The sequence below is a fragment of the Tachypleus tridentatus genome, chromosome 10 (assembly GCF_004210375.1).
Source record: "Tachypleus tridentatus isolate NWPU-2018 chromosome 10, ASM421037v1, whole genome shotgun sequence".
Taxonomy (NCBI): domain Eukaryota; kingdom Metazoa; phylum Arthropoda; class Merostomata; order Xiphosura; family Limulidae; genus Tachypleus; species Tachypleus tridentatus.
The window spans coordinates 51,732,212-51,757,451 of record NC_134834.1 but is presented as its reverse complement, the minus strand read 5'-3'; the positions used below and the strand labels follow the sequence as shown (position 1 = coordinate 51,757,451).

At 35.4% G+C, this 25,240-nt stretch overlaps 1 protein-coding gene across 13 annotated transcripts in view; it reads left to right on the top strand.

The window, feature by feature from the left end:
* The window catches only part of LOC143229272 (dystrophin-like), a 147,802-nt gene that overhangs the window by 93,795 nt on the left and 28,767 nt on the right, over window positions 1-25,240 (top strand). For 12 of the 13 annotated variants that reach the window (XR_013015771.1, XR_013015773.1, XR_013015772.1 and 9 more), the window contains exons 13-16: window positions 7,443-7,647; window positions 21,636-21,724; window positions 22,019-22,098; window positions 24,119-24,196. Coding sequence is in view for 10 of the 13 variants with exons in the window: in XM_076461388.1 (XP_076317503.1) it covers window positions 7,443-7,647; window positions 21,636-21,724; window positions 22,019-22,098; window positions 24,119-24,196 (452 nt within the window). In the remaining 3 variants the exon portion in view is untranslated. The remainder of the gene's footprint in view (window positions 1-7,442; window positions 7,648-21,635; window positions 21,725-22,018; window positions 22,099-24,118; window positions 24,197-25,240) is intronic. The other variant, XM_076461385.1, reaches the window with a different exon arrangement.

Here is a 25,240-nt window from a genome sequence, read left to right as displayed (position 1 = left end):
GGAGCTTTGGCTTTGCATTGGAGCTTTTTGTACTTCTCCTCTGCAAAGTATATATGTAGAATCTCATGAACCCCTCTATATATTCGCCATTTGCAACTGTCTCTAATGTATGCTTCCAAACTTTGATCCTTACCACAGCATCCTACCTGGAGTTGTGTTTTCCAACCACAATGGACCACACTTTTTAGTAACAGAAAATCTGCTATTGTTCCTTTTAGTTTCTGTATCCATATGATCCATCCATTTCTACTTATACAGATGGTTCCAAATTGGGTGACTCAGTGGGCTCTGCCATGCTTTGTGACAGTTCGATTATGGCACACAGACTCCCCCTACAGTTTCTGTTTTCACTGCCGAATTGTATACCATCTCTCATGCCCTAAATCATATTGAACTAATGCAGTATACAAATTGTACAATATATACGGACTCACTCAGCTGTTTATTGGCCCTGGAATCATTCCATGATAGTCACCACCTTCTTCTCATCAATATCAAAAACAAACTGGCCAATATTTCTCTCTCATCTGTCTCCATCCAATTATTTTGGATACCAGGTCATGTTGGTATTTGTGGGAATGAGCTGGCTACCAGAGCAGTGAAGTCTCTCTGTTCTGGATCTATCATCCCAGTACCCATTCCATACATGGACTATGGTCCAGTTATCAAATCCAGACTGTACACCAGATGGCAGGCAACCTGAAATGAGCAACACAATAACAAGCTTTATCAAATCAAACCTTCTCTAGGTCTTTGGCCCACTTGCTTTTGTAAGGATTGAAGAGAGGAGGTTGTTTTGACAAGGGAACACATTGGTCACAGTTTTTCAACACTTTATCTGGTACTGCTGCACCAATGTGTGGTCTATGTGGCACTCAGATCACAATCATCCACATTTTATTATCATGCCATCGTTACAACATAGAACGATGACACCATTTTAAAGATATTTGTAAGGTGGGTTTGCCCTTGACTTTGGTCCATGTTATAGGTGATGCTGCCCATCTCACTCGTGTTTTTACATTTTTAAGAGCCATTGGACTGCTACACTTAATGTAAGGTTTTTTATCGAATTATATAGTGTTTTAGCATGATTTCTTTTACACATTTGAATGTTTTACCATGATTTCTTTTACACATTTCAATTTTTATTTTGATTTGAACCCAGTACTGGAAAGGTCAACTTCAGTTGACTGACTGCAAATTCGATCTTGATGCTGCAGTCTTCCTAGCAAGTCTTAATTTTACACATTTTAGTTTTTATTTTTTTAACTGAATCCAGGACTGGAAAGGCCAACTTCAGGTGACTGACAGCAATGGTGTATTTCTTGCTTCAGTCTTCCTGGCAGTTTTTAATTTTACATCTTTTACTTTTTACCTTAATTGCCCTATATCTATACTGTACCACATCTTGTCTGGCACAGATAGCCTTGTAGCTTTGTACCGATAAACACTGAATACCTACCTAACTACCAATGTATAAAAAGAAGCTTCTTCCAGATGTTTTTCCTGGGTGGACCTGACAGAGCTATCTTGTTTCAAATCCAAGACATTTACTTTGGATGTTTTTCTGTGCAGACTATGCTTGTCTTGTTGATTTTACAAACTCATGCAATTATTTTATGATGGTAAGAAACCCACTTGAAGTAAAAATGTATGTATGACCTAAGAAGGTTGAAATGTTGTTCTCTACCTTATTTCAATAAAAGTTTTAATACCCACACCAGTCGTCTTGAGACACACAAACTTATGCAAGATGTTTCCATCTTGTTTTTGTTCTTGGACTGCACTTGGCATAATACATTGTAACAATTCCTGGATGTTTTCTGCTTGGGCTGACTTTACTTGGCCTGTTGCTATATGGTTTTTCTAGCTCTAGCCATATATTATCTTTATTTTTGCCTTATGTGTCTTTTTTACTGGGTGAAGAGCATGCCTGTTCTAGAAGTAATGCTATACTCCACAGGTGTGCCTTGTGTTTTAAGAGTGAGATAGCTGCTTTATTCATAGTGGCCACTTTCTGTTTGATTATTTGTTTTGTACCTTCACTGGCCCCTCCACCTTTCAAATGTGTGATTCTACTTATAAGGGAATAGAGGTGGTTCTGTTCAGAAGTTAATATTTCCTAACACTGAAAATATATTTCTGATATGTACTTACTGCCTTTCACTCACTTCCCATCCTATCTTCTCACTGACTTGCTGGTGTATTGGGGTTTGTATATGCCAATTCTTGAAAGTGAGGGTTGTGTTGTAATGGTAGCAGGAGCTATTTGTGCTAGTATAGAGGATGTTGACATCTGGAAGTATGAACTCTTAATTAGCTGATGTACCAATTTCTAGAAATAAAGTTATTTTTTACTATTTTTATTCATTTAAAATTTTTATACAAATGCATCATTTATGAAAATACTGTAGACATACATATTAACTACAAAGTCAAATATATTCCCTACATTGTTTTATGTATTAGGAAAATTTAATATATATAGCCATTTTATGAGTTTAGTATGTTGAGTGTTTACCTAACCTGTATAAAAGCTAACGTGTATCGTGTGACATTGTTCTTGATTTCTCGAAATATGAGACGTCATAAAAGCCAAAATGCATTTATCAAGATAGAATAGTTCAATTACTGTCTGCCTATTACAATTTTAGTGACAAGGGTAAAAGGGTGTCATGAAAAATTATTAGTGTAGTGAGTGTTTGAGATAGTGTGGTATTACCTAAATTATAAAATTTATCATGAAACAAAAATTATCAATTCATTTTTAAACTTAAGTCATTTCTGAATTAAGCTGTTTTCTTTTTTATCACTAACGTTTTCAATAGAAACAATTCTTTTTAATTAGTGGAGATAAATTAAGAAATCAATAAATATTTTCTAATTTTGTTATCCATGCATTTCATTTTATAATTTCAGTACATATATTAATAACAATATTAAGTTATGTATTAAGTTATTGTTGGAATGTAGTGTGTTACCAAAAAGCATTGGCTTTTTTGTATATTAAAAGTTGTTACTCTGATTTTGACCAATAATTTTATGAATACACAACAAATTTGTTTCATGAATAACCTTAATTTTCCTCATTTCACAAAGGCATTCACTGACATTTGACTGCTTCTACTGTACCATTTTCTTTCTTTGTGGGTCGAGCTTGATTTCACCAAATTTATTTATTTCAGTTGGCTATAAAATGTGAGGGCTAGAATATATTGGATAGGGGTGGTAGTACTTGCCTCATCAATGTTGATGAGGTACACAGTAGTTAACCTATTATCCACTACAATCCTCATATAAGGTTCACAATTCTATGCCCCATAATTCAAGTGATCACCAACATTTACAACCATACAGAATCTTATATGTCACACGTTGTTTTCTTCTATCTACTTATGCTCTCCCTAACACTCAGTTGTGTCTCATACATCAAGGAAGGTACATATATCTCTTACTGTGATAAGGAGACTGTACCATCAACCTCTTTCTGTACTGGTGGTTCAGGTAAAAAATATTGTAAATAAAAGACAGTTGGTAGAGAGATAAATAGTACCTCTTGTGTGGACCAATGGTTAGAGTTTACAGCCAGATATTCAGTATTCAGATGTGACTGAGGAATGGCATTGTGGTGATGATGTAAAATAACATGACTATTTTTAGGACATCTTTGGCCAGGAATTGATGTCATTTATTGTTGCAGAAACCAACAAATATTACTGTTACATAGTACAGTTACAACAGAAACTGTTCATACCCCTGCATTGTGAGTAGTTTTTTCCTCATAACTTAAAAAGTATCAGGATTAGGATAATGAAAATATAGTATATTATAAATATTATATCAACACATATCAACATAAATTTTTATGTAAATTGAACGACAAATAAACTGTTTATAAACAAATAACCAAACATAGGAGGGGCAGAAAGTGTTTGTGCATCTACTTTAATGGTCAGTTGTGTAGCCTTTCAGGTGAATTACTTGGTGCAATATCTCCTCATAGCCCTCCATGATCATTTGACAGAACTCGACTGGTATTTTCTTCCATTCTTCTTTACAGAAGGCTTTCAACTCTTGCAAGTTTTTCAGATGATGCTGATGAACCGTGGTCTTCAACTCATGCCAAACATTTTCAATTGGGTTGAAATCAGGTGACTGTAATGGCTGCTCCAGAACACTTACATGGTTTTTCTGCAACGAGGATTGCACATATGTTGATGTGTGCTTAGGGTCATTGTCGTACTGGAAGACATCCAAGCCACAAGTTCCAAGCATCATTCTTGATATAAGTGCCTAATATATCAACGTACTCTTCTTTTCTCCATGATTCCATTGACGTTGTGATGGCTGCCTACACCAGAAGAGCTGAAGGAACCCCATAGCATGATTGAGCCACCTCCGTGTTTAACTGTAGGGATGGTGTTCTTTGGAAGATTTCGTTCCCCCTTCTTACGGAAAATATTGTGAATATCATTATGGCCAAAAAGCTCGATTTTAGTCTCATCTGACCAAAGAATACTCTTCCAATAGGTAAAGGTTTTATCTACATGCTTTTTTGCATACCTCAAACGTGCTTCTAAATGAACAGGCTTTAAATATGGAGTTCTATGAGGACGGCATGCTTTGAACCCAGAAGAGTGTAACATATTCATAACTGTAGAGGTGCTTACTTCAACCCCAGTTTTCCTTACCAGTTTCTGCATGTCATTAGGTGTTAAACGAGGGTTCCTACTAACTTCTCTGAGAACCTTCCTCTTGGTTCTCTCTGGAATTTTGATGGTGCGTCCAGAACGAGGGAGGTTAGCTGTTGATCCTGTAAGCTTAAACTTTGCAATTATGCTTTGAACAGTAGATTTTGGCATATTAAGTTGTATAGCAATACCAGAAAGAGACACACGAGACTTGTATTTTACAATAATTCAGTTTTTTAAATCACTGGACAGTTGTTTCCTGTTTGCCATGATGACCAAGCAGATAATGATGGAGATGGTGCTAAATTGCCAGAAGTACATTTTTTGATGGCTAAATTCCAATAATTATGAACCCAGTGTCTAGTTCTGGAATGGTATAATGTAGTTTATTTGCCAAACTAAACAAAATTTTTATAGGAATATCCACTTTTTCACACGTTCTAAACTGTATGAACACTTTCTGCTCCTCCTATGTTTGTTTATTTGTTTATAAACAGTTTGTTTGTCGTTTAATTTACATAAAACTTTATGTAGATGTGTGTTAGCATAATATTTATAATATACTATACTTCTATTAGCCTAATCATGATACTTTTTTAAGTTATGAGCAAGAAACACTCGGGACATAGGGGTACAAACACTTTCTGTCTTAACTGTAGATAACTTCATATTCATGCTTAAGTCTTGCATTCATAGATAGGTAGACACGTGTGCAGGAATTGTATGAATATTTTTACCTATTTTTATTGGTGTCCCTTGTAAAGAAACATGGGCTCCATGATTATTGAAAAATTGGTTTGTTAATTGGAACCCAATTTTTGGAAAATACATAACAAGGTAAAGTTTCTTCTTCTACTAAGGTTTTTACACTTTGATGGTAGTAAATATTCATCTGAGAATGATCGAATATGGAAACTTAGAGAAGTGTTTGCTATGATAACCTCAAGATTTAACAAATTCTTTTCCCCATTCCATAAGCTATTGATCAATTAATCTCTAGTTTTGTTCAAAGGTAGGATTTTTCCAGCAGTATACACCATTAAAATGCCATCAATTTCGAATAAAACCTTTTTTCTTCTCTGATGGTTTGAAACTGTAATTATCTTAGATGCTATTGTTTATACAGGTACTGACACTGAAATCCCCCATAATGACCATCTTGGAGTTTCTGGTGTTGTGGTGAAGGAACTAATGGCAAAGTATATGGAAAATGACATTTTTTTGGTATACTGATAATTGATATCTATCATCAGATTAGTGTAATTTCATGCCTGCACTGAAAGCTTGAACATGTGGAATCATGCAAAAAACCAAAAACACGCATCATAATTTACTGTATGAATGCAACATGGTGAGTGTGAGTGAATAAAGTCAGGTAAAATACTAGTGATGAACTGGCATGACAAATGTGATGCAAAAATGACCACCACCTTTCACAAAGGTGAAATGCAACACTGGCAAGGTGGATTATAAAACTTGGGAACTTGTAATGAAACCAGATACAGTGATTGACCATACAGAGAACATGAAGCTTGTTGACAAAAGTGGTTCCCAGATTGAAGGAGTAGAGAGTGTGAGAAAAATATAAAAATGGTATCACAAACTATTTATGTTTGATGTCACCATTCACAATGCATATAATGTACACTTGGTCACAATTGGAAAAATGAAACTAAATGAATTTAGTTATAATGTAGTACTTCAAATTTTTGAGAAATATGGAACACCTGTTACATCAGGCCAGGGACAGCAGAATGTGAATCTAGCTGTTGGATTCCTTACCAAAGAATGGGCTACTTGTCACTTTCTGACACACGCAGAGGTGGATAATGGGCACCATAAACTGATGACATATCATGTGTGCTTCAGTTCAACTCTACAGAAGTGACAAAAGAAAAAGTATCTACAGTCTGCAAGGAGGGTAGGCTAGGATTTTGTTTGGATTGCTTCAAGAAATATCATATCATGAATAAGTACCAAAATGTAATGAAGTAGAAATTGTACTCAGTAAAGTGCAATTGTACATAGTAAAGTGCACATAGAATAAATAATAGTGATAAATAATTTGATATTAAGACCATAGGTTACCTATCCCTTCTCCACTCTCCTCTTACAACGTCTCACCTTAGCTCTCGTTCCTTTTGTGTGCAGTCAGGTTGTCGGCAGCCATTAATATGTGGCGAAATAAAAGTAGACAGGTTATGTTTGTCTTTATAGTCTGATGCTCTATATACACATCTTGAATTCTACATGAACAAAACATGTTTCAGAGTTTATTGTACACATGAAGTTACCATTAAATTACGTTTGCCACGTTTAATGCATTAAACTCAATTATAATCATGTGTGGATAAAAAGAGATGTCTGATATTGTATATATATATACAAGTTTAATGAAAAATGTAGTAAATAAAATGATAGCACTTAATTGTTCTAAAAGGAATCTAAAATCCAGAAAGCGTCTTGAAATTAAAGAATACCCAAACCCTGTGTCAGAAATGTAATGACTGTACTTGGTGAGTAGTATTGTTTGTACAAGTTTCTAAATTTGTAACAATATTAGTATCTGAGTGTATGTTTCTGTTACTAGATGTAACTAATATTAATTGGAAATACTAATGTTATTTGCTATCTGAAATTTAGGGGCCATCAAAATGATAAGATTATACAATTCAAGTTTACAGTTGGTATTAACTATTAGAATAAAACATTTGTTTTGTTATAGTTATTGTTGTATCTGTTTTTCAGTAGTTTTCATGGACTTAAATAACATCATCAATGCATTTGATCAGCATGGTCTTCGAGCTCAGAATGATAAGTTAATCAGCATCACAGAGATGATTACATGTCTCTCAACAATCTATGAGAGTGCATCCAGTGAACCAGGATTTTTAGTCAACAAACCTCTAAGTATAGACATGTGTTTAAACTGGCTGTTGAATTTGTTTGACACGTAAGTACCTTTAATAGAGTTGCACAACTTAATGTTGTTTTTATTTGACAATAAATTAAAGTAGAATATTTCACAGGTAAAACTTATATTGAACTATGTATGCAGAATATGTAATTAGCAAATATATTCAAATTTGTAAGACAATAAGTATACAAATAAAGTGTTTCACTTGATATTCTATATTCAACTCAGGACGTACCTTGTGTACCCATGAGCTTTCTTCAGTGCAGATCATTTTTTCATTGACTACAATTCCAAAGATGCTGAAATTATTGATTGTAACTGAATATGATGGTCTTGCAACTAATGACGAAGATATACCTATACATGTACAATGCATAACTTAAGTGTGAATAAAATAAAACAGATTTTTCATTTTAATACACACTGATGTGCTGAATGTGGCTTAAACTTTTACTTTAATATAGTCATAGCTATCTTGTAATATTTGTGATGATATAAAGTATTTGACACCAAGAAGAAGCACTTTATTGGCAAAATATGTAACACATACACTCATCTTTGAAATCACTTAGAATTAATTATATAAAACAAGAGTTGGGAAAGATTATCATTAATATTAACTTCTACTCAGAGCAAGCTACATACTTAGACCAAAATTAAAAGTAAACCTATTAACATATATGGCTAACTAAATATACTTTTCTTACTTTCTTACTTATAACTGTTAATGATATTTTTTGCTCATAACACTATATATCAATTTTTTTTCACTTTTTCTTGTTCCTGGGCAGAAAGTGTTGTTTCCCAATTGTTTATGCCTAAAGGAATTAGAAAAGACCTATTTTTTCTCTTCAAACTTTGATTTTGTGACCTGGGAGTGTATAATGAAAACATGATGGAAGACGGTATTTGGGGGCTGATATGTGAAAGTGATTTATGTTACTGTCACAAATCTTGAAAAACTAGACACTTCTAAACATTTTTGTATAAAGTTAGTACAAATACATGTAAATCTTGATTCATATGTTGTTTTATTCAGACCTTATGCAAAAGAAAATGTGAAAATTTGCTCATCTTTATGTAACAAATAAGTTAATTTCTAAATTTCATTATCCAGGTCACAAAAGCAAAGTTTGAAGGAAATAATGTCCATTTTCTGTACTTTTAAAACATAAACAAATAAGAAATAACGCATACTATCCAGGAACAAAACTTGTGTTACATAGTTTAATTTAAACCCAATAAAATATTACAAGGTATGGCTAATTTAGAAGATTTAGTTAATAATGTAAAATAATATCTATATTATAATTATAATTAACAAGATAAGTTAATCCAAGGCATATTAAAAATTTGAACCACTTTTGTTAATGAAAGTAACATATTAAAACATGAATACTCAAATATTCATTTTGATGTAATACAGTTTTAAGAACAATCTCACAGTGCATTAATATTACCTTCAAATGTTAAAAGTATGTAGTGCTTCTCACTAAAACATTTTAAAATTAAGCTATATCAACGTTTTTCAGAAAAATATATCAATTTTTGAAACAAATTAATTTTACTGTTATCAAAGACATGAGTACAATATTGCAGTACAATTAAATCTCAACAATTTTGATTTGTGTTTACACTTTCAAAGATTCGCTGTTAAATGTCAAAAATGTTTGCGCTATAAATAAGGAAAATATTGTAAGAAACACAAAACAGTTTCTTAAACAATTTCATATGTTTTATGTTCATAACAGTTATTTTCAATGTGTTTATAGCATCATATTCAGATGATTAACAAAAATTGTACCGACTTTCTGTGTAACATGTTAAGAAATATAGCTACAACTAATACTGTATTTTATACACATGTACATTTTGTAATTTTAAGAAATTGTCAATCTTATATGTCATCATCATTGACACAAGATTAGTGAAGCACAGTAATTATGATTACATACATTTTTTTAGAAAAACTGTAGTTTATTATGTTTCTATTTGTCAGTGGATAATTTATAAATATTGTGATTTCCAAGCTTGAAAAGCACTTTTCAATCAGTTCCATGGAATTTATAACACAAATATGTGCAATTAAAAGATATAAAACGTGATTGTATGATACTGTTGCTGCAAACATAATCTTTATAACAAAACAAAAGAATATTTGTTCTAATATTCTAATACGGAGTGTATAAATTATACTAAAGAAACTGATTTCTAACATTTAAAGTTCTGCTTGCTTGAATAAGTGTTAATTGTAGGAAGTTGTGACTTGAGAACTTAAGAATGTTAAATCAACATGCATGTTGACTAAGTAGGCAAAAACAAGTGATTTGATTTTGATCTTTATGTTTTCTGTACTTTTTAAACCTGATTAAGAAATAATGAAAAAATTCTGAAATATGAAGCCTCTTCTCTACAAACACAAATAGCTACTTTTCTCTTAGATTTGCTCATCCTGTCAAATAAATTTGCAAGCCATAGCCTTGTGATTACACCCACCTAATCTCATGTGAATATATGTAAATTTGTACAAATGCAAGGTGACATTTTTTAGCAGAACCTGCCTCCAATAGCAGCAAGACACATCTTGATACAGAATGACTCTCTCTACATTTCTGCTTCTGAATCCTTATAATTTTTCTCAACACTGTAGTGCACTGGTGTGTATTTGAGTATGCTAAGATTTGTGATTTTTCAAATTTTAGTTTTTACCATCTTGATTTTATTAAATTCAACATGAATTCACTAATTTGAATATATTTTTAAAGCCAGATGTGAGTGAATATTCTCCTTACATTGGACATATTAATTCCATTCCTGCTGGAAGTTCTTTTCTTGTGCAAAACATAATGGCTGTCTTCCATTATACAGCCAAGATCCTCTTCTCCTATCCCTTCTATTCACTTTGTTTCACAGTTATTTGCTTGAAACTGAAGAGGTTGAATTGTATGAATTTCCATCTTCAAGTTTGCATTGTAAACTATTCCATGTAAACGATGACACTTCCACTGGCTTTCTTCACCTTATTTCTTGGGTATTTACAATTATTTATTATGTATGAGATACATACCCACTATATATAGTTTCTTTCTCACTTTTTGTTTTGGTACATAACACTTTTCAGACTTGCCTTCTCTCTTGCAATTTTATGTCTCACACTCCCTACCTAACGATTTTTTTTGTTCTTCCTTTTGGTCACTTGCATTACCTTTTCCTTGATTCCCAGTCTTTGGAGACATACTTGTAAGTGTGAGGGTCAGATTAATTGCCTGCTGTTTTCCATCTTTGTCAGTTTCATACTACTCTTCTTTGGTACCTATATTCCTTTTACCTTATGTCAGTAAACTGTCTTTGTTCCCTTCATGACCTTTCTTGGGAATTTAGAACCTTTTCCTTTTTGCTTCTATGGCCCATTCCACCTCTTCTACCATTTCTTTTCTTCTCTGTTCCTTTGGTTGTTGGAACCAGTTGGGAAGGGTATCCTTTTATCTCAAACCCATCTCCCTTCCACTTTTCCCTGAGCCTTTATTGTGCCCTTTCTTTTTCATCCAAAGGAATTTCGTAGTGTCCCTGATTCCATTGTATTATGGGATTCAGCCTCCCACTCTCAGATTTTCTCTCATATTATTCATTTTTTTCAGTTGTTCCCATCTTAATTCACCAGTTTTATATTTCATCCTGGTTTGTCTTCTGCTCAGGGTCCAATGTCTCATTCACATTTTGTTCTCCACTTCCATCCAACATCTTACTCCATGGTCTAATTGCTGATGAGAACCCAATTTTTTTCATTTCCCCTTTTATTCCTAATTGGGTCCATCCCATCTGATTCTGCATACATTTGATGTCTTGAGGGGAAAGCATTGTTGGAATTATAGAAGAATTAACCAATCATGAGAGTTCACAGCCCCTCTATGGATTTTCCCCAGTAACCTTCTGTTCTTCCCCTAAGGATTGGAGATTAGTGTCTGATTATTTACCCATTTTCTGTTTATTGTTTCTTGGTTGTCACACAGTACTGGATTGTGAATTTCATTCTTTGTGGGTAATTTCAGTTTAGCCAGTGAATGACTAAGATCTATATGTTTTGAATACCTTTATTCACATCCAGATCACTCCATCTGTCCAACAACTTCCCTTATTCATCCACTTGAACTGTCTTTTCAATTCTTTGCTTTTCTGCTTTTGGTGTAGTGTTGACCCTATCTGCATTCTCATTCACATTATGCAGGTCTTTGTTTGACTTTATCTGGTCCCAAGCCTTTGGTTTATTTTATGTTGGCAATAGGCTTCTCCTCACTTGTTCCAATGCATTTTTCTTCCAACTTCACTTTCCTCATTCTTCACAACTCCAGTCATTTAGAGTGGTCTGTCAGTTTTCCCAATCTTTCCTCACCCTTGTTCTAGTTCTCATTCCATTCTAATTTTCTTCAATTTGTTCCGAGTGTTCAACATTCTCCCATTCATCTACTGTCTAGTCACCATGTTTTGCACTTGTCATTTACTTTCTGCACTTGAAGTACTTTCTCCTTTGGAGACCTTGCTTGCACTGGAACTTTTTCTTACACTTGGTTGTGCATCTATGCATCTTCTGTAGTGGATGTTGCACGACAAGTAATACTTATCAAGATTCTACCTTCTTCCATCTCTTTTTGAAAAATTTTGCTTGGTAGCTACATGTTTCTACTGCCACTCACTTCTGGTGCTCCCTTACTTCCTCCCAATCCTGATTTTCACCTGTATTTGGGTACTTTCATCTGAATGAAGTCTTATTTTAGCTCTTTGTCTTTGTAGGGATATTCTCTACTCATCATGCCTTCAGTCTGCAAAATGCCCACCAGGCTTTGCCTCAGTTCTTTCCCCTCTGTATGGATCAGTTAATTCTGATTCATTTTGTTAACTCTACTGTTTTGTTTTATGCCAACGACTTATGAGATACATATACCAGGCCCTATGCTTCTGACTTTGGAACTTTTCTTTTGTACCCCTTCTGTTCAGATGAATTTCATAACTGATCATGTTCCAGATTTATTGAACATTGTTATAGGTTGTCTTTCTCAGGAGATCACATCCTACACACTGAAGACATGAATTTACTATTTCCCAAATAACTTCCTTTGTTACACCCCCTTAAAACCAGCCTTCTTCTCACTGGTCTCCTGTACCTCATTCCTCAGTGCTGGCTGTCTATGCCCTCAGTCAAGAATGCTATATTTTCCTCCAGGTTCGTTCTCCTCTCCACCCTGTCTCACAGATCCTTCACTGATTTGGGACACCACTTGCAGGATCCTGTTAGTGGCCCCACACTGAAATTCCATCCTTTGTTTCTGTAAACTGTTTCCTCTTACCCAAGATCCCTCTCCTATCCCTACTACCCCTTGGTGTGGATTCCTGTATGTGGTGAGGAGACATCCCAGGGAAGGTTCTGTCCTTTCAGTTTACCTCCTCTGGGATATAAACATCCACCCACATGTCTGCCATATGTGGCAATCCATGAAGGGGAGGAGTGGAACCTGGTGGTTGAGAGTTCTAATCCCAACACACCACTTTGGCCTTAAATTCCTGTAGATGGGTGGCCTTGGGGTAACCCCCTTTGATCAGTTGGCTGGTCCACTCGGGCTGTGATCAACCAAGTACCAGTGTTGGATGTTCTCAACAGGTGTTGTGGATATTGTATCTGATGCTGCTGTTTGGGTATGGTGCTCGCAAAACCCTGGCATTGCTGCAGTGTCCTGGTTTGATATTGTAGTGCATCCCTTTGTAGGGCTCCATAATGGGTGGGGTCAGTGGGCACCAAAATTTCCCTTCTTTATTATTGATACTCTAGTTAAAAATCTTAATAAAATAGTGAAAAACAGTCTATAAGTAAACGACCACATCTTGAAGGTTCTGAGCAGCAATTCTCACAGCCTGTACCACCTGTTATACCTTATATTCTTATATTGCATTCACTTTCAGACAAACCTTTAGGGCAAATATCTCACTTTTTCATTCAGAAGGGACTAGAGGGACTTGCTGGCTCTATAAAGTCAGTAAAATAGCTTTGATCTGGTGACATATTAGTGGAAACATCCACATTTCAACACAGTGAACTTCTTTTGTATTCAAAGGCAATTAGAGATATACCTATTGAGGTTACACCTCATGCTACTTTGAATCCATCATGATTGTTGAGAGGGATTTGAAGAACATCTCAGAGTCAGAGATTCTTGCTGGTTTCTCCAACCAAGGAATTTCTGCAGTGAGGTATATATCCACTCGCAAAGATGGAATTATGGTGTCGACCAATGTCTTCATTCTCACAATTACATCATGTCCACCTCCCACCATCAAGACAGGTTATCTTAATTTCAGAGTACAGCCATACATTCCAAACCCTCTCCAATATTTCCAGTGTCAGCAGTTTGGTAACTCTAAGATGTCATGTCGTGGTTCCTTGACATGTGCTCATTGCAGTGGCAAGGACTGTGATGCCTTCAAGTGTGAAATGGACCCTCATTGCATCATTTGCAATGGCTCTCACCCATTCTACTTTCGTTCTTGCTCTAAATGGTTGGAAGAAAAAAGGTGCAGCATTTGAAAACAATTCATAACATTCTTATCCTGAGGCTCGAAAATTGCTGTCCACCACCACATTTTGGACATATGCTGCTGCACTTTATTACACAACTACAGTGGAAGTGCAGACAAATCTTTCTCTGCCTCCAAAAGAATTGTTCTCCAAGCAAATGAGAAGTCTTTTGACTTCCAGGGTTAAAAAGGTTGATGAATCAACTTTAACACCTATCTCTGTCCCTTACATAAATTCCAACAAACCCCAAGATCCACATCCATTTGGTTCCAGGTACAGGCATTTCCTTGGATTCATCTTCTCCCACCCCAAGATGCAAAACAATAATTCGTTCACATCCTCAGTCACTCGAATCCCCTTCCAGGGCAGGATCCATAGATGTTAATTGACCTCCCTTGAATTAGGAAAGTAAGGAAAAAACATGGTCATAAACAGAAGGGTTTTCCATCTAATTTGCCTACACATAAATAAAAATGGCCACCCTGATACAATGGAACTGTCGAGGTTTATGTTCTAATTTGGATGACATCAAAACACTGATTTCTTCCTACCATCCTGTATGTCTTTCCTTACAGGAAACATTTCTGAAACCTGTCGATACAGTCACCTCTTGGAGGTTTTCTTTGTAAGAAATGACAGGCTGTGTGATGGATGAGTGCATGGAGGGGTGGCACTGTTGATTGATCAGCATATGCCCACCCTGTCTTTGCCAGGTGACAGGTAGAGAGAACAAACAGTGATGGTGTAACCCAAGGAAACACTGATGGCTATGGCCTCAAAGGGAGATGGCAACTGTTCAATGAGAGCATCAAGGTCTGATTGATCATACATCTCTCATTGAACAGTTGCTGTCTCCCATTTTCATCCTGGGAGGCTTTAATGGACATCATCCCCTCTGGGGAAGTGCTGATATTGATAGGAGGGGTCACTCTGTAGAACATATGCTCTCTGATCACAACCTTCTACTTATTTCCATGCACCTAGTCAGTCCTTTACTGCTACTGATCTCTCATTTTGCTTCCCTTCATTATTCTTGCATTTTCCATGGAGGGTTGGCAATAATCCACAAGGCAGTGATCATTTTCCCATAATCTTGAGAGAGACTGGTCATGGTCGATGCCACCTGATCCGCATGTCCCAGTGGAAGCTGCATAAGGCAACCTGGCTCTCTTTCACTGCTCTCAGAGAACTTGATCCTGCCATTGTCTGTAAACCATCAATAGATGACTGTTTGGCAGCAGTAACTAACTGTATCATACAAGCATCTGCTCAATGTGTTCCTAAAACCTCAACATGTTTTCCACTATATCCTCGTCCATGGTGGAATCCAGCCTGCCACATGGCATGAAAGGTTTAAAAATGAGCCTGGGATACTTTCCATAGATATCCCACACTCTCGAACTGCATTGCTTTCCAGTGGGCCCATACACATGCTCAGTGGGTAAGATGTCAAAGCCAAAAGGAATCTTGGATTAAGTTCACAACTGGCATATCTTCTACCACCAGTTTTAAAGTCATATGGAACAAGATTTGAAAGATCAGTGGGCAATATAATTCTGTACCCCTCTCAATCTTGCTCTCTGATGGCCAGGAGGTAGCTGATACCAAAAGCATTGCCGATACTCTAGGTGATGGCTTTTGCCAGGTATCTAGCACTTCTGCTTCTTCTTCCACCTTTTTAGCCATCAAGACTCAGGCAGAGCAATCACCTCTTTCCTTTCAAGCTGATTGTCTCTATGACTATAATCGCCCCTTTACACTGGTGGAACTGAAACTGACCCTTCATTGGTCAGGCAGTACATCAGTTGGACCTGATAATATACACTATGACATGCTGCACCATCTATCTCCTGCTTCTCTTGCTATTCTTCTGATTGTTTTTAACCAGATCTGGCAGGTGAATATTTTTCCTGATGCCTGGCACCAAGATATTGTCCTACCTTTCTCTAAGCCTGGGAATGATTCCAAGATTCCTTCAAATTACCATCCAATTGCTTTGACAAGCTGACTTTGTAAGATCTCAGAGAGGATGGTTAATGCTCATCTTGTTTGGTTCCTCAAATCAAACGACCTCCTCTCACCCACTCAGTGTGGATTTTGATGAGAGCGCTCCACCATAGACCACTTGATTTGACTTGAAATGTCAGTCAGAGAAGCCTTTCTCAAATATCAACATCTCGTATCAATATTCTTTGACAAAGAGAAGGCTTATGGTACAACATGGAGGTATGGCATTTTTCAAGACCTCCATATATATGGGTTACATGTCCATTTGCCTATTTTTATTAAAATTTTTAATGGACAGGAGATTCCAAGTTAGTATGGGTTCAACATTTTCCTGTTCTTTTCTACAGGAACTTGGAGTCCCTCAGGACTGTGTTATGAGTGGCACACTTTTCAATATAAAAATGAATGCCATCACTGAACAACTCCCTCTCACTGTTGCAAATGGGCTCTATGTCTACGACTTTCACATTTCATGTCAATCGTCGAATATGAGGTATATTGAGCAGCAGCTACAGACTGCCCTCAATCATTTACTGAAGTGAATCACAGCAGACGGCTTTAACTTCTCTCTCTCTCTAAAACTTTTTGCACACACTTTTGCCACCAACAGAGTATTTACCCTAATCCTGAACTCCGTATCAGTGAAGTTATGCTGCCTGTGGTCCCTGAGACTTATCTTTGACTGTAAGCTGACCTTTATACCACACATCAAGCAGCTATGGGTCAAATGTACAACAGCATCGAACATTTTGTGTCCTCTCTTCCACCACTTGGGCAGTGGGTCGACATTTGATGCTAAAAATATATCGTGCTCTGATTCGATTAAAACTTGACTATGGATCACTGTTTTATGGCTCTGCCAGATCATCGGCTTTAAAGATGCTAGACCCTATTCATCATCAAGGACCTAGGCTCAGCACTGTAGCTTTCTGCACTTCCCCAGTTCAGAGCTTATAGATAGTGTCATGAACCTTCTTTGCACCTCAGCCATTTGCAACTGTCTTTACTATATGCTTCAAAATTTTATTCTTTACCAAAGCATCCCACCTGGGGTTGTGTTTTTTTTTTCAGAACAGACGGTCTGCCATTGCTCCTTGTAGCCTTCGTATCCAGGTGCAGTTGGATGAATTGGGTTTGTCGTTAGATAGCATTACTGTATCCACAGGTCAGCCCCTCCCACCATGGCTTCTTACAGTTCCCAATTGTGACCTATCTTTAAGTCATCTGAGAAAAGTAGACACTCCTGTTTGGAAACACTGTCTGCTATTTGCTGAACATCTTTCGAACCATCCTTCCATTCCTATTTATACAGATGGTTCGAAATCGGGTGACTGTGTGAGCTCTGCCATAGTTTTTGTTGTGGTTTGGTGGTTGCATGCAGAATCCCCTCTACAGCTTCTGTGTTCACTGCTGAACTGTATGCCATTTCTCTTGCCCTGGATCACATAGAAGCTAAGCAGTACTCAAACTGCACTATTTATAATGACTCGCTTAGTTCTCTACTGGCCCTGGAATCACTTCACGTAAGTTCACACCCTGTTCTCACCAATATTCAAAACTGACTGGCCCATTTCTCTGTAACATCTCCTTCTGTCCAGTTTTTCTGGATACCAGGCCACATTGATATTTGCAGGAATGAGCTCGCTAACAAGCAACTAAGTCTATCTGCTCTGGCACTATCACTGCTGTGCCTGTCCCATACATAGACTATGTTCCTGTATTTAAGGCTCGGCTTTGTGCCAGCTGGTAGTCAACTTGGAGTGAGCAACACAAAAACAAGCTTTTTAAAATAAAACCCTATATTGGACTTTGGCCATCTGGCTTCTGTAAGGATCGGAAAGAGGAAGTTGTTCTAAGTAGACTACACTTTGGTCACAGTTTTGTAACTCATCGTTTTCTTTTATCTGGAACTGATGCATCAGTGTGTAGTTTGTGTAACACTCAGATCATAATAAGCCACATTTTACTTTCTTGTCGTCATTATAACTCTCAATGACTGCACCATTATAAACATATTCTGTCCCAAGGATTGTCCATAATGTTAGACAGTGTTATTGGTGATAGTGACACTGTCCACCTTGGTAATGTTTTTAGCTTTTTAAAGGCCATTAATCTTTTGAATTTATACATTACACTTTTTTAATGTGGCTCCATTTTAAAAATCACAGTAAATTTAGTTTGATTTGAAATTAAAAACTGGCCATAACATTAAATAGCTCAAAACCAGGACTGGAAAGGCCAACTTCAGGTAATTAACACTGCTCTTTGAACAACCTGTTAGTCATCCTGGAGAGTTATTATTATAATTTTGCTACACGTCTTTTAAAACCTTTTTATGACTTTTTGAAAATGGCCATAATGTCAAATAACTCGGAACCAGGACTGCAAAGGCTAACTTCAGGTGACTGACAGTGGTTTTTATACTTACCTGTTAGTTTTCCTGGCGAGTTATGATTATTATAGTTTTGCTACAGAAAGTCCTTTACAACTTGAATTACTGTAGTTTTTCTCTTGATATTGTTAAATAGATGTGAACATTGGTTTTATGCTATTTATGTGTTTTTTTTTTAAACTTTGTTTCGTTTTACCTTAATTTTCTTTTATGAATTTTACTAAATTTACTTTTAACTTTTCACTGGACATTTGGTGCAGATAGCCTAGCTTCTTTGTGCCATAAAACACTAAACCAAACAACCAACCAATCCTATCCCTACATACCATACCTTTTAATCCATACTCACATATCAGTTATTCAGTGGAGAGTGAATTCCTTCATTTTCACATATAGGATTTTTTGCACTCTGGTCATTCTTCTTCATCTTCTAGTTACCATAATACATGATGTACTTATTGCCTTTGGTCTCCTCTAATCACTTTTCTTTATAACATATTCCTTTTTGTGTTCTACTATCGTATGTCTGTCTCTTCCACTGCAGGTCTTTAGGTCATATTTCTACCATTTTCCACCCATTTCAGTGCCACAAGATAATTTCTTCATCAGGCCTTTTTACCCTCTTCTTTTCCTTCCTTAACTACAGATCTCACTGACCTACTCTTTGACTGATTGAAGTCTCACTGTGGTTCTCCACCCTTTTAGTCAGGACTCTCACCTCTAACAACTTGCCCAGTGTATCACCTCTCCCTAACACATATATCTTCTTCCTTGCCTATGATAACCATCATTCAGATGTCTATGCAATGGTTTTCTCCCAAATATTTGTATTCTGTCCAGTCTTTCCTCCTTTAGTCTTCCATAACATGGTTCAGTGGTAATATCTTTCTTACATACCTCTTCTTACTATATCACTTCTCTATGCCCATGGTCATGTATATATGTAATATGATTCCTTTATCTGGCAACTAGCATAGGTCCCATAGAGACTGATGGTAGAGTTGTAGTGAATGCACCATATGCACCAGAAATGTATCACTCACATACCATATTCCTATAGCAGCAGACAAGGTGCCAGTAGTGACTATTGTTGAGGAAAAGTCTTCATAAGTATTCATAAAAGCATGATTCCATAAAGTGCCCTCTTCTGAAGCTGACATGAGACCCATAGAGATTAATGATGGAGGAGGTGAACATGGGTACTCACCACAGGTACCATTCTGTTGCTGCTGGTTTGAATCCATTGTGTTTGATGGTACAAGAGGTGAGTAAATAAGTGTGGTATAAGTGAGCCCCAACTTTATTACACATGATAGTTGTCTGACAGTTTGTGTGCAAGTTCATGGATGACTATGTATCTGTTCCATCCACATTTGTTACACCCTTATGGAGTTTTGTGCCTCCTCTATTCTTCTACATGGGCAAAGAGAGAACCATGTGCAAGATGAGACATTATCTCCTGTGAAGTGCCTTTATGGAGTCCCTGCCATTGGATGTCATAATCCCATGGGCTTCTTTAGTTCCTTTTGAGGGCAGTTCATCTAAACAATATTTGCACCTGTCTCTCCACCATTTCAACATGGGATTCTAGCTATTTTTGTGAGCTATAATTTCTAAAGTTAACATTTTCCTTACGTGAAAATCTATTTATGACAGATAATCACCTTTCACACATTCCCATCCTTCGTACCCATTTTTCAAATGCACATTTACGCTTCATCAAAGAATGAGTATTTATGAGTGCAAATGTAGATGGGATTATTGCACATGAATGTGTATAACACTCTCATGAATTTGGCTGTATAATGATGCCATCATGTAATGGTGCAAGTTTACTGGCTCTCATGTAATTTGATAGGAGTTTTCACAAGGCTAGTTTTTTGTAAATATGTTTGGCAGAATGTGTGAACTCAAGAGAAAAGAAGCTATCTGTATGTTGAGGTGAGTATCCATCAAAAATACATTATTAGATAGGGAAAATATTAGCATTAAAGTTGTTAATAGATGTAAGTGTTGAATTTTAAATGCATGTAACTTATATTTAAGATTTATACAGTAACATCAGTTGCTGATATGGCACAAGTTTCCTTAATGAGAGTTTTGTATGATGGAAAATAAAGCTAAGTCTCTGTGAGGATATTATACTTAATGGCTTTGAATATTAAATAAATGGTATTGTATTATGTAATGAGTTATTAATTATGATGATTTATTTTAGTTCTTTAATTTTATTAAGTTCTTTAAAAGTAGGACTGTAAATTTTATGTTGTTGAAAGTTTTATCAAAATGCAGTTATTATTAGCTTTGATGTGTAACAGGTATTAGTCAAAAGTGAATTAGGGAGCAAATTAAGAAACTTGATACCAACTGCTCCCTGCTGGCTATTGTCAAGTCTTGTTTACTTTTCCCCATTAAGTGTGAAAAAAAAATGACACATCATCCACTATCAATCCTTTAACAGTATTAAATACTTCAGTCAGATCTCTTCTAACTCTTAATTATTTTCTGAAGAAAGAAACAAGTTCAGGAATCTTAATCTATTCTCTTATGAAAATATTTTTATCTAACGTATAATCCTAGCCATCCTCATCTGAACCCTTTGTAACAATTCAATAGCCTTTCTAAGATAAGAATCTCAAGTCTGAACATGGTATTCCAAATGTGGCCTACTTAATGATCTATAAAATAACATTATGTCCTCTTCGAACTGAAAATCCTACTTTTCCAGCTGCTACTTAAGAGACAGATGAACTAGTACACCAAGATATTTTACTTCCATAATATGATATTTATGGTGATATTTTATGTTTTAATGTCATTATTGCTGTGTCATTGGGTGAATATTGAGTACTGGAACTTCTTTATGAAGGTGTTAATAGTGCTAGGAGTTATTTGAGCTGCTTTGTCACTTTTTATGTTCATATATGTAGATTTTTTCTATTTAAAAAACAGGTCCTCTTAACCAAGCTGAATAACTGTACTTTTTATTTTTGAGAATTTCACTCTGTTTGTGTTACATATAACTTTTGTTTAATAATTTTTGCAATTTTCTCACTTTAGTTCAACTAGAACAGGCTATATTCGTATCCTTGCCTTCAAAATTGGTGTCGTACTTCTATGTCATGGAACCCTCGAGGACAAGTTTAGATGCAAGTATTAAGAATTTTAAGGAATGAGTAATTGTGCTTATATTTCATCTAGTACTTTATTTAGTGCCACCAATTTATTAAAGGATATGACAAGTTAAGCCTCATATCAAATATGTGTAAATAGTTTTGATTTCCTTATTTAAGAAAGGACATTAAGTTATTGAAAAAGAGCCTAATGGAAGGCTACTTGAAGGATTCTAGGAAGGATTCTACTTCTTTGATACACTAAGTTTTTTTTATATGTTTATGATTTCTTGTTTCCATCCTAAAAAAGTGATAACTGTTTTTAAGCAGATTTGTTCCGATTGATAGCAGATGTAAATGGTTGTGCTGATGAACGTAAACTTGGTCTTTTGCTTCATGACTGCATACAGGTAATGTTTCTTATTTCATTTCTTACAAGAAATTACATTTAAGATATTAATGAATTTAATAGGTTTCATTTTCTTATCACAAATTGTGAGAAGTGAAATATTTTCTATTTTATATCATTCTGTTGTGAGTCAGGTTTTTAACAAATTTTGAAACAAACTTGATAACATACACTTTTGGCATGAATGTAACTTAAAATTAAAAGAAGATTTTTTTTTTTTTTGCAGTGAGCTTGTAGGTAAAGTAATTCATACCTTTCTTGTGTACGTATAGTGTGAAATATCAGTCACATAACATTTGACAATATGTGTGTTTGTCACAATTGTTTTCAGTGCAAAAATTCTTTACAAGTAAAATATTGAGAATTAATGCAAATTTAAAGATTTGTTTTGATTATATATCTTAAGTAGTATTTTGTTTTTCTAAAATTCTTCTTTTATGTATACATTTTGGCCACTTTATTGGGAACTCTTTTTAATATCTCAATTTGCTGCCTTTGGAGCTAATAAAACCATGAATTCGTGATGAGATTAACACTACAAGATGTATATAAAAGAATCCAAAGATGTGACTCACTAAGTATCCTACAGTGTAGCTTTCAACTTGCTTTATGTTATTGGAATTAAGGCTCTATATCAGACATTCTGGCTAAATGACATCTACTGATTGAGCTTTCATTACCATAGAAAATATTCACTATAGACAGTTCTGTGCTTCAGAAACTAATCCTGGACCATCCAGGACTGTGAACTGCAGTGTCATCCTGGATGAGGCTTTCCCATGAGATACATATTAAGCATAAAGAGTTTACTTAGGTTTCAAGGGAGATAGAGAATCAGACTGTGCCAAGGAGTCGTATTTACCCACCATCCTTCCTCTACCCGCAGTGGATACCATAGAACTTAGGAATTATGTCTCATGAAGCATTTTCTACACTAGGGCCAGATTAAGGGTTTCTGTTGGATCTAGGTGTTTCAACTTATAGAGGCCCTCTTGAGACAGAACCTGTATGTGCAATATGCTTTTATTCACAGCTTGAGGTCTCCTAATTAATGTTAGGCCCTGGGCTTTAGCCCAGTAAGCCCATGCTTTAACCTGGGGTTGGCCTCACCCATCCATGCAGAATAGGCTAAATCTCTGTTCATTTAACTACTTGATATTCTTTCAATTATTTATGATGTGATCCACTTTCATCTCTCCAAGCCTCACTGTATCTACAACTTGTATAGTGCAGTGGTTGTTGGTTGCCATACAACATCTGGTGCATCTCCCTGCAAATTGTATGCAATTATAAGGTTGAGGTATTGTCAGTATGAACAAATTAATTAGTGGTTCACTACCTTATCTTAGAAAAATCCTCACAGTCCTCTTTATTAAATGAACTTCTGTCTGACTCTAGGCTTCTTTTGATTCATTTCTACCTTCTGAATGAGGCTATCCTTTTGGCTGTTCAGTTTTTGAACTGCTACCAAGTACCCCTGCCTGAGAGATGAAGGAACCTGTTAGGTTTGCTCATATCATTGTTTTTTGACAAAACCCAAAAAAATCTTTGCACAAGTGAATGAAATATTGCTGCAGCAATGGCTTTATAAATCTTCTATAATCATGATTATCATCAGGTGCTAAATCTGTGAAAGGTCTTATTGGCATAACAGGATAATCCCTTTAAAGTAACCAGTATGTGTAGATGTTTTCATGTTGGGACGTTAAATCTGAGAGCTGTAATACATTTAACTTATGAACTTTTCAAATTTAAATATGGAGGATAAATGTAAAATGTTGGGTGAAGCAAAAAATACATTACTATGTTATTTCTACACTAATATGTTAATTTTATGATATTGTACCTGTAAATTTTGTTTTATTAAGTTGTGGCTTAACCTGTTACTTTGAATTAACTTAATATGCTATAGTGAAATAATGTAGAAAATGATCTGTAATGATGATTTGTTTCATAAGTTATCTATATTTTGCTATCTAAATGTTTTGCAAATACTTTGTGAAAGAAGGCTAATTTTATAGATTCCCAGGTTGTTAGGAGAAGTAGCTGCCTTTGGAGGAAGTAACATTGAACCTAGCGTGCGAAGTTGTTTTGAGAAGGTTAGTCAATGTACTGTACAAGTTCTTATGACCCATAGCATTAAGAGATGTTAGATACTACATTAAAGTGCACATAGAAATACAATATGAAAGAATGAAAATACTACAATTTATATGTTTGTAATGAAGTTTATGCATATAACCATAATTTTTTTTAAAAAGCCAAAACAAAATACATTGAAATTAAAAATTAAACAAAATACGCTGAACTTTTTAAATAGATCCTAGGGTACAAGCTACAATGTGAGATTATAAAGCTATCCTAGGTTTTGGAGGTGACTGCATAATAGGACCCACATTGCAGTGGGGATACACCATCTATTAGCCCTAACCTCCATCTGCCAGTTTCACATAAAGAAATAAAATAATGGAGTAGCAATATATATATATATATATATATATATATGTATATAGAAACAGAAATTAGGAGAGCAAGATGTGGCTACCTTAATTTTCTTACTGTTATTTTTATTTTTCAATTCTTCTTTACTTTGAAGAGCAGTCACCTTCCCACAACTTTCTGCAGGCATTGAAGGGTAATATAGATGTGGGACATTGTAGACTTGAACACTCACATCCTACTCTCCTAATTTATATTTCTATATATATATTGCTACTCCTTTATTTTATTTATTAATGTAAAACTGATGAATGAAGGTTAAGACTGATAGATAGTGTATCCCCATTGCAAAGTGGGTCCTATTTTCTCAGTCACCTCCAAAACTTAAGGTATATGTATGTCCTACATTATACCTTATATCCCTGGATATTTTTAATTAGTTCAATATTTTGTGTTTATTTATTTTTGATTTGGCCTGTTTGTTAAGTCTTAAACTTTTGACCAGCTAGTATTTAAGCTAATTTCATAGTGTTCACATTTTCCCTATTAAATGCTAAAAATGTTTTTTATTTGTATTTTCCCTTTTCTTATTTTTATCTTTTGAAGCTCTACTCAAATAAGTGGTTGAGATTAACAATGCAAAATGCATATTTTTTCTTTATGTTCATTGGCCTTAAGATTTTGGCCAGCAGTGTGTGTGTGTG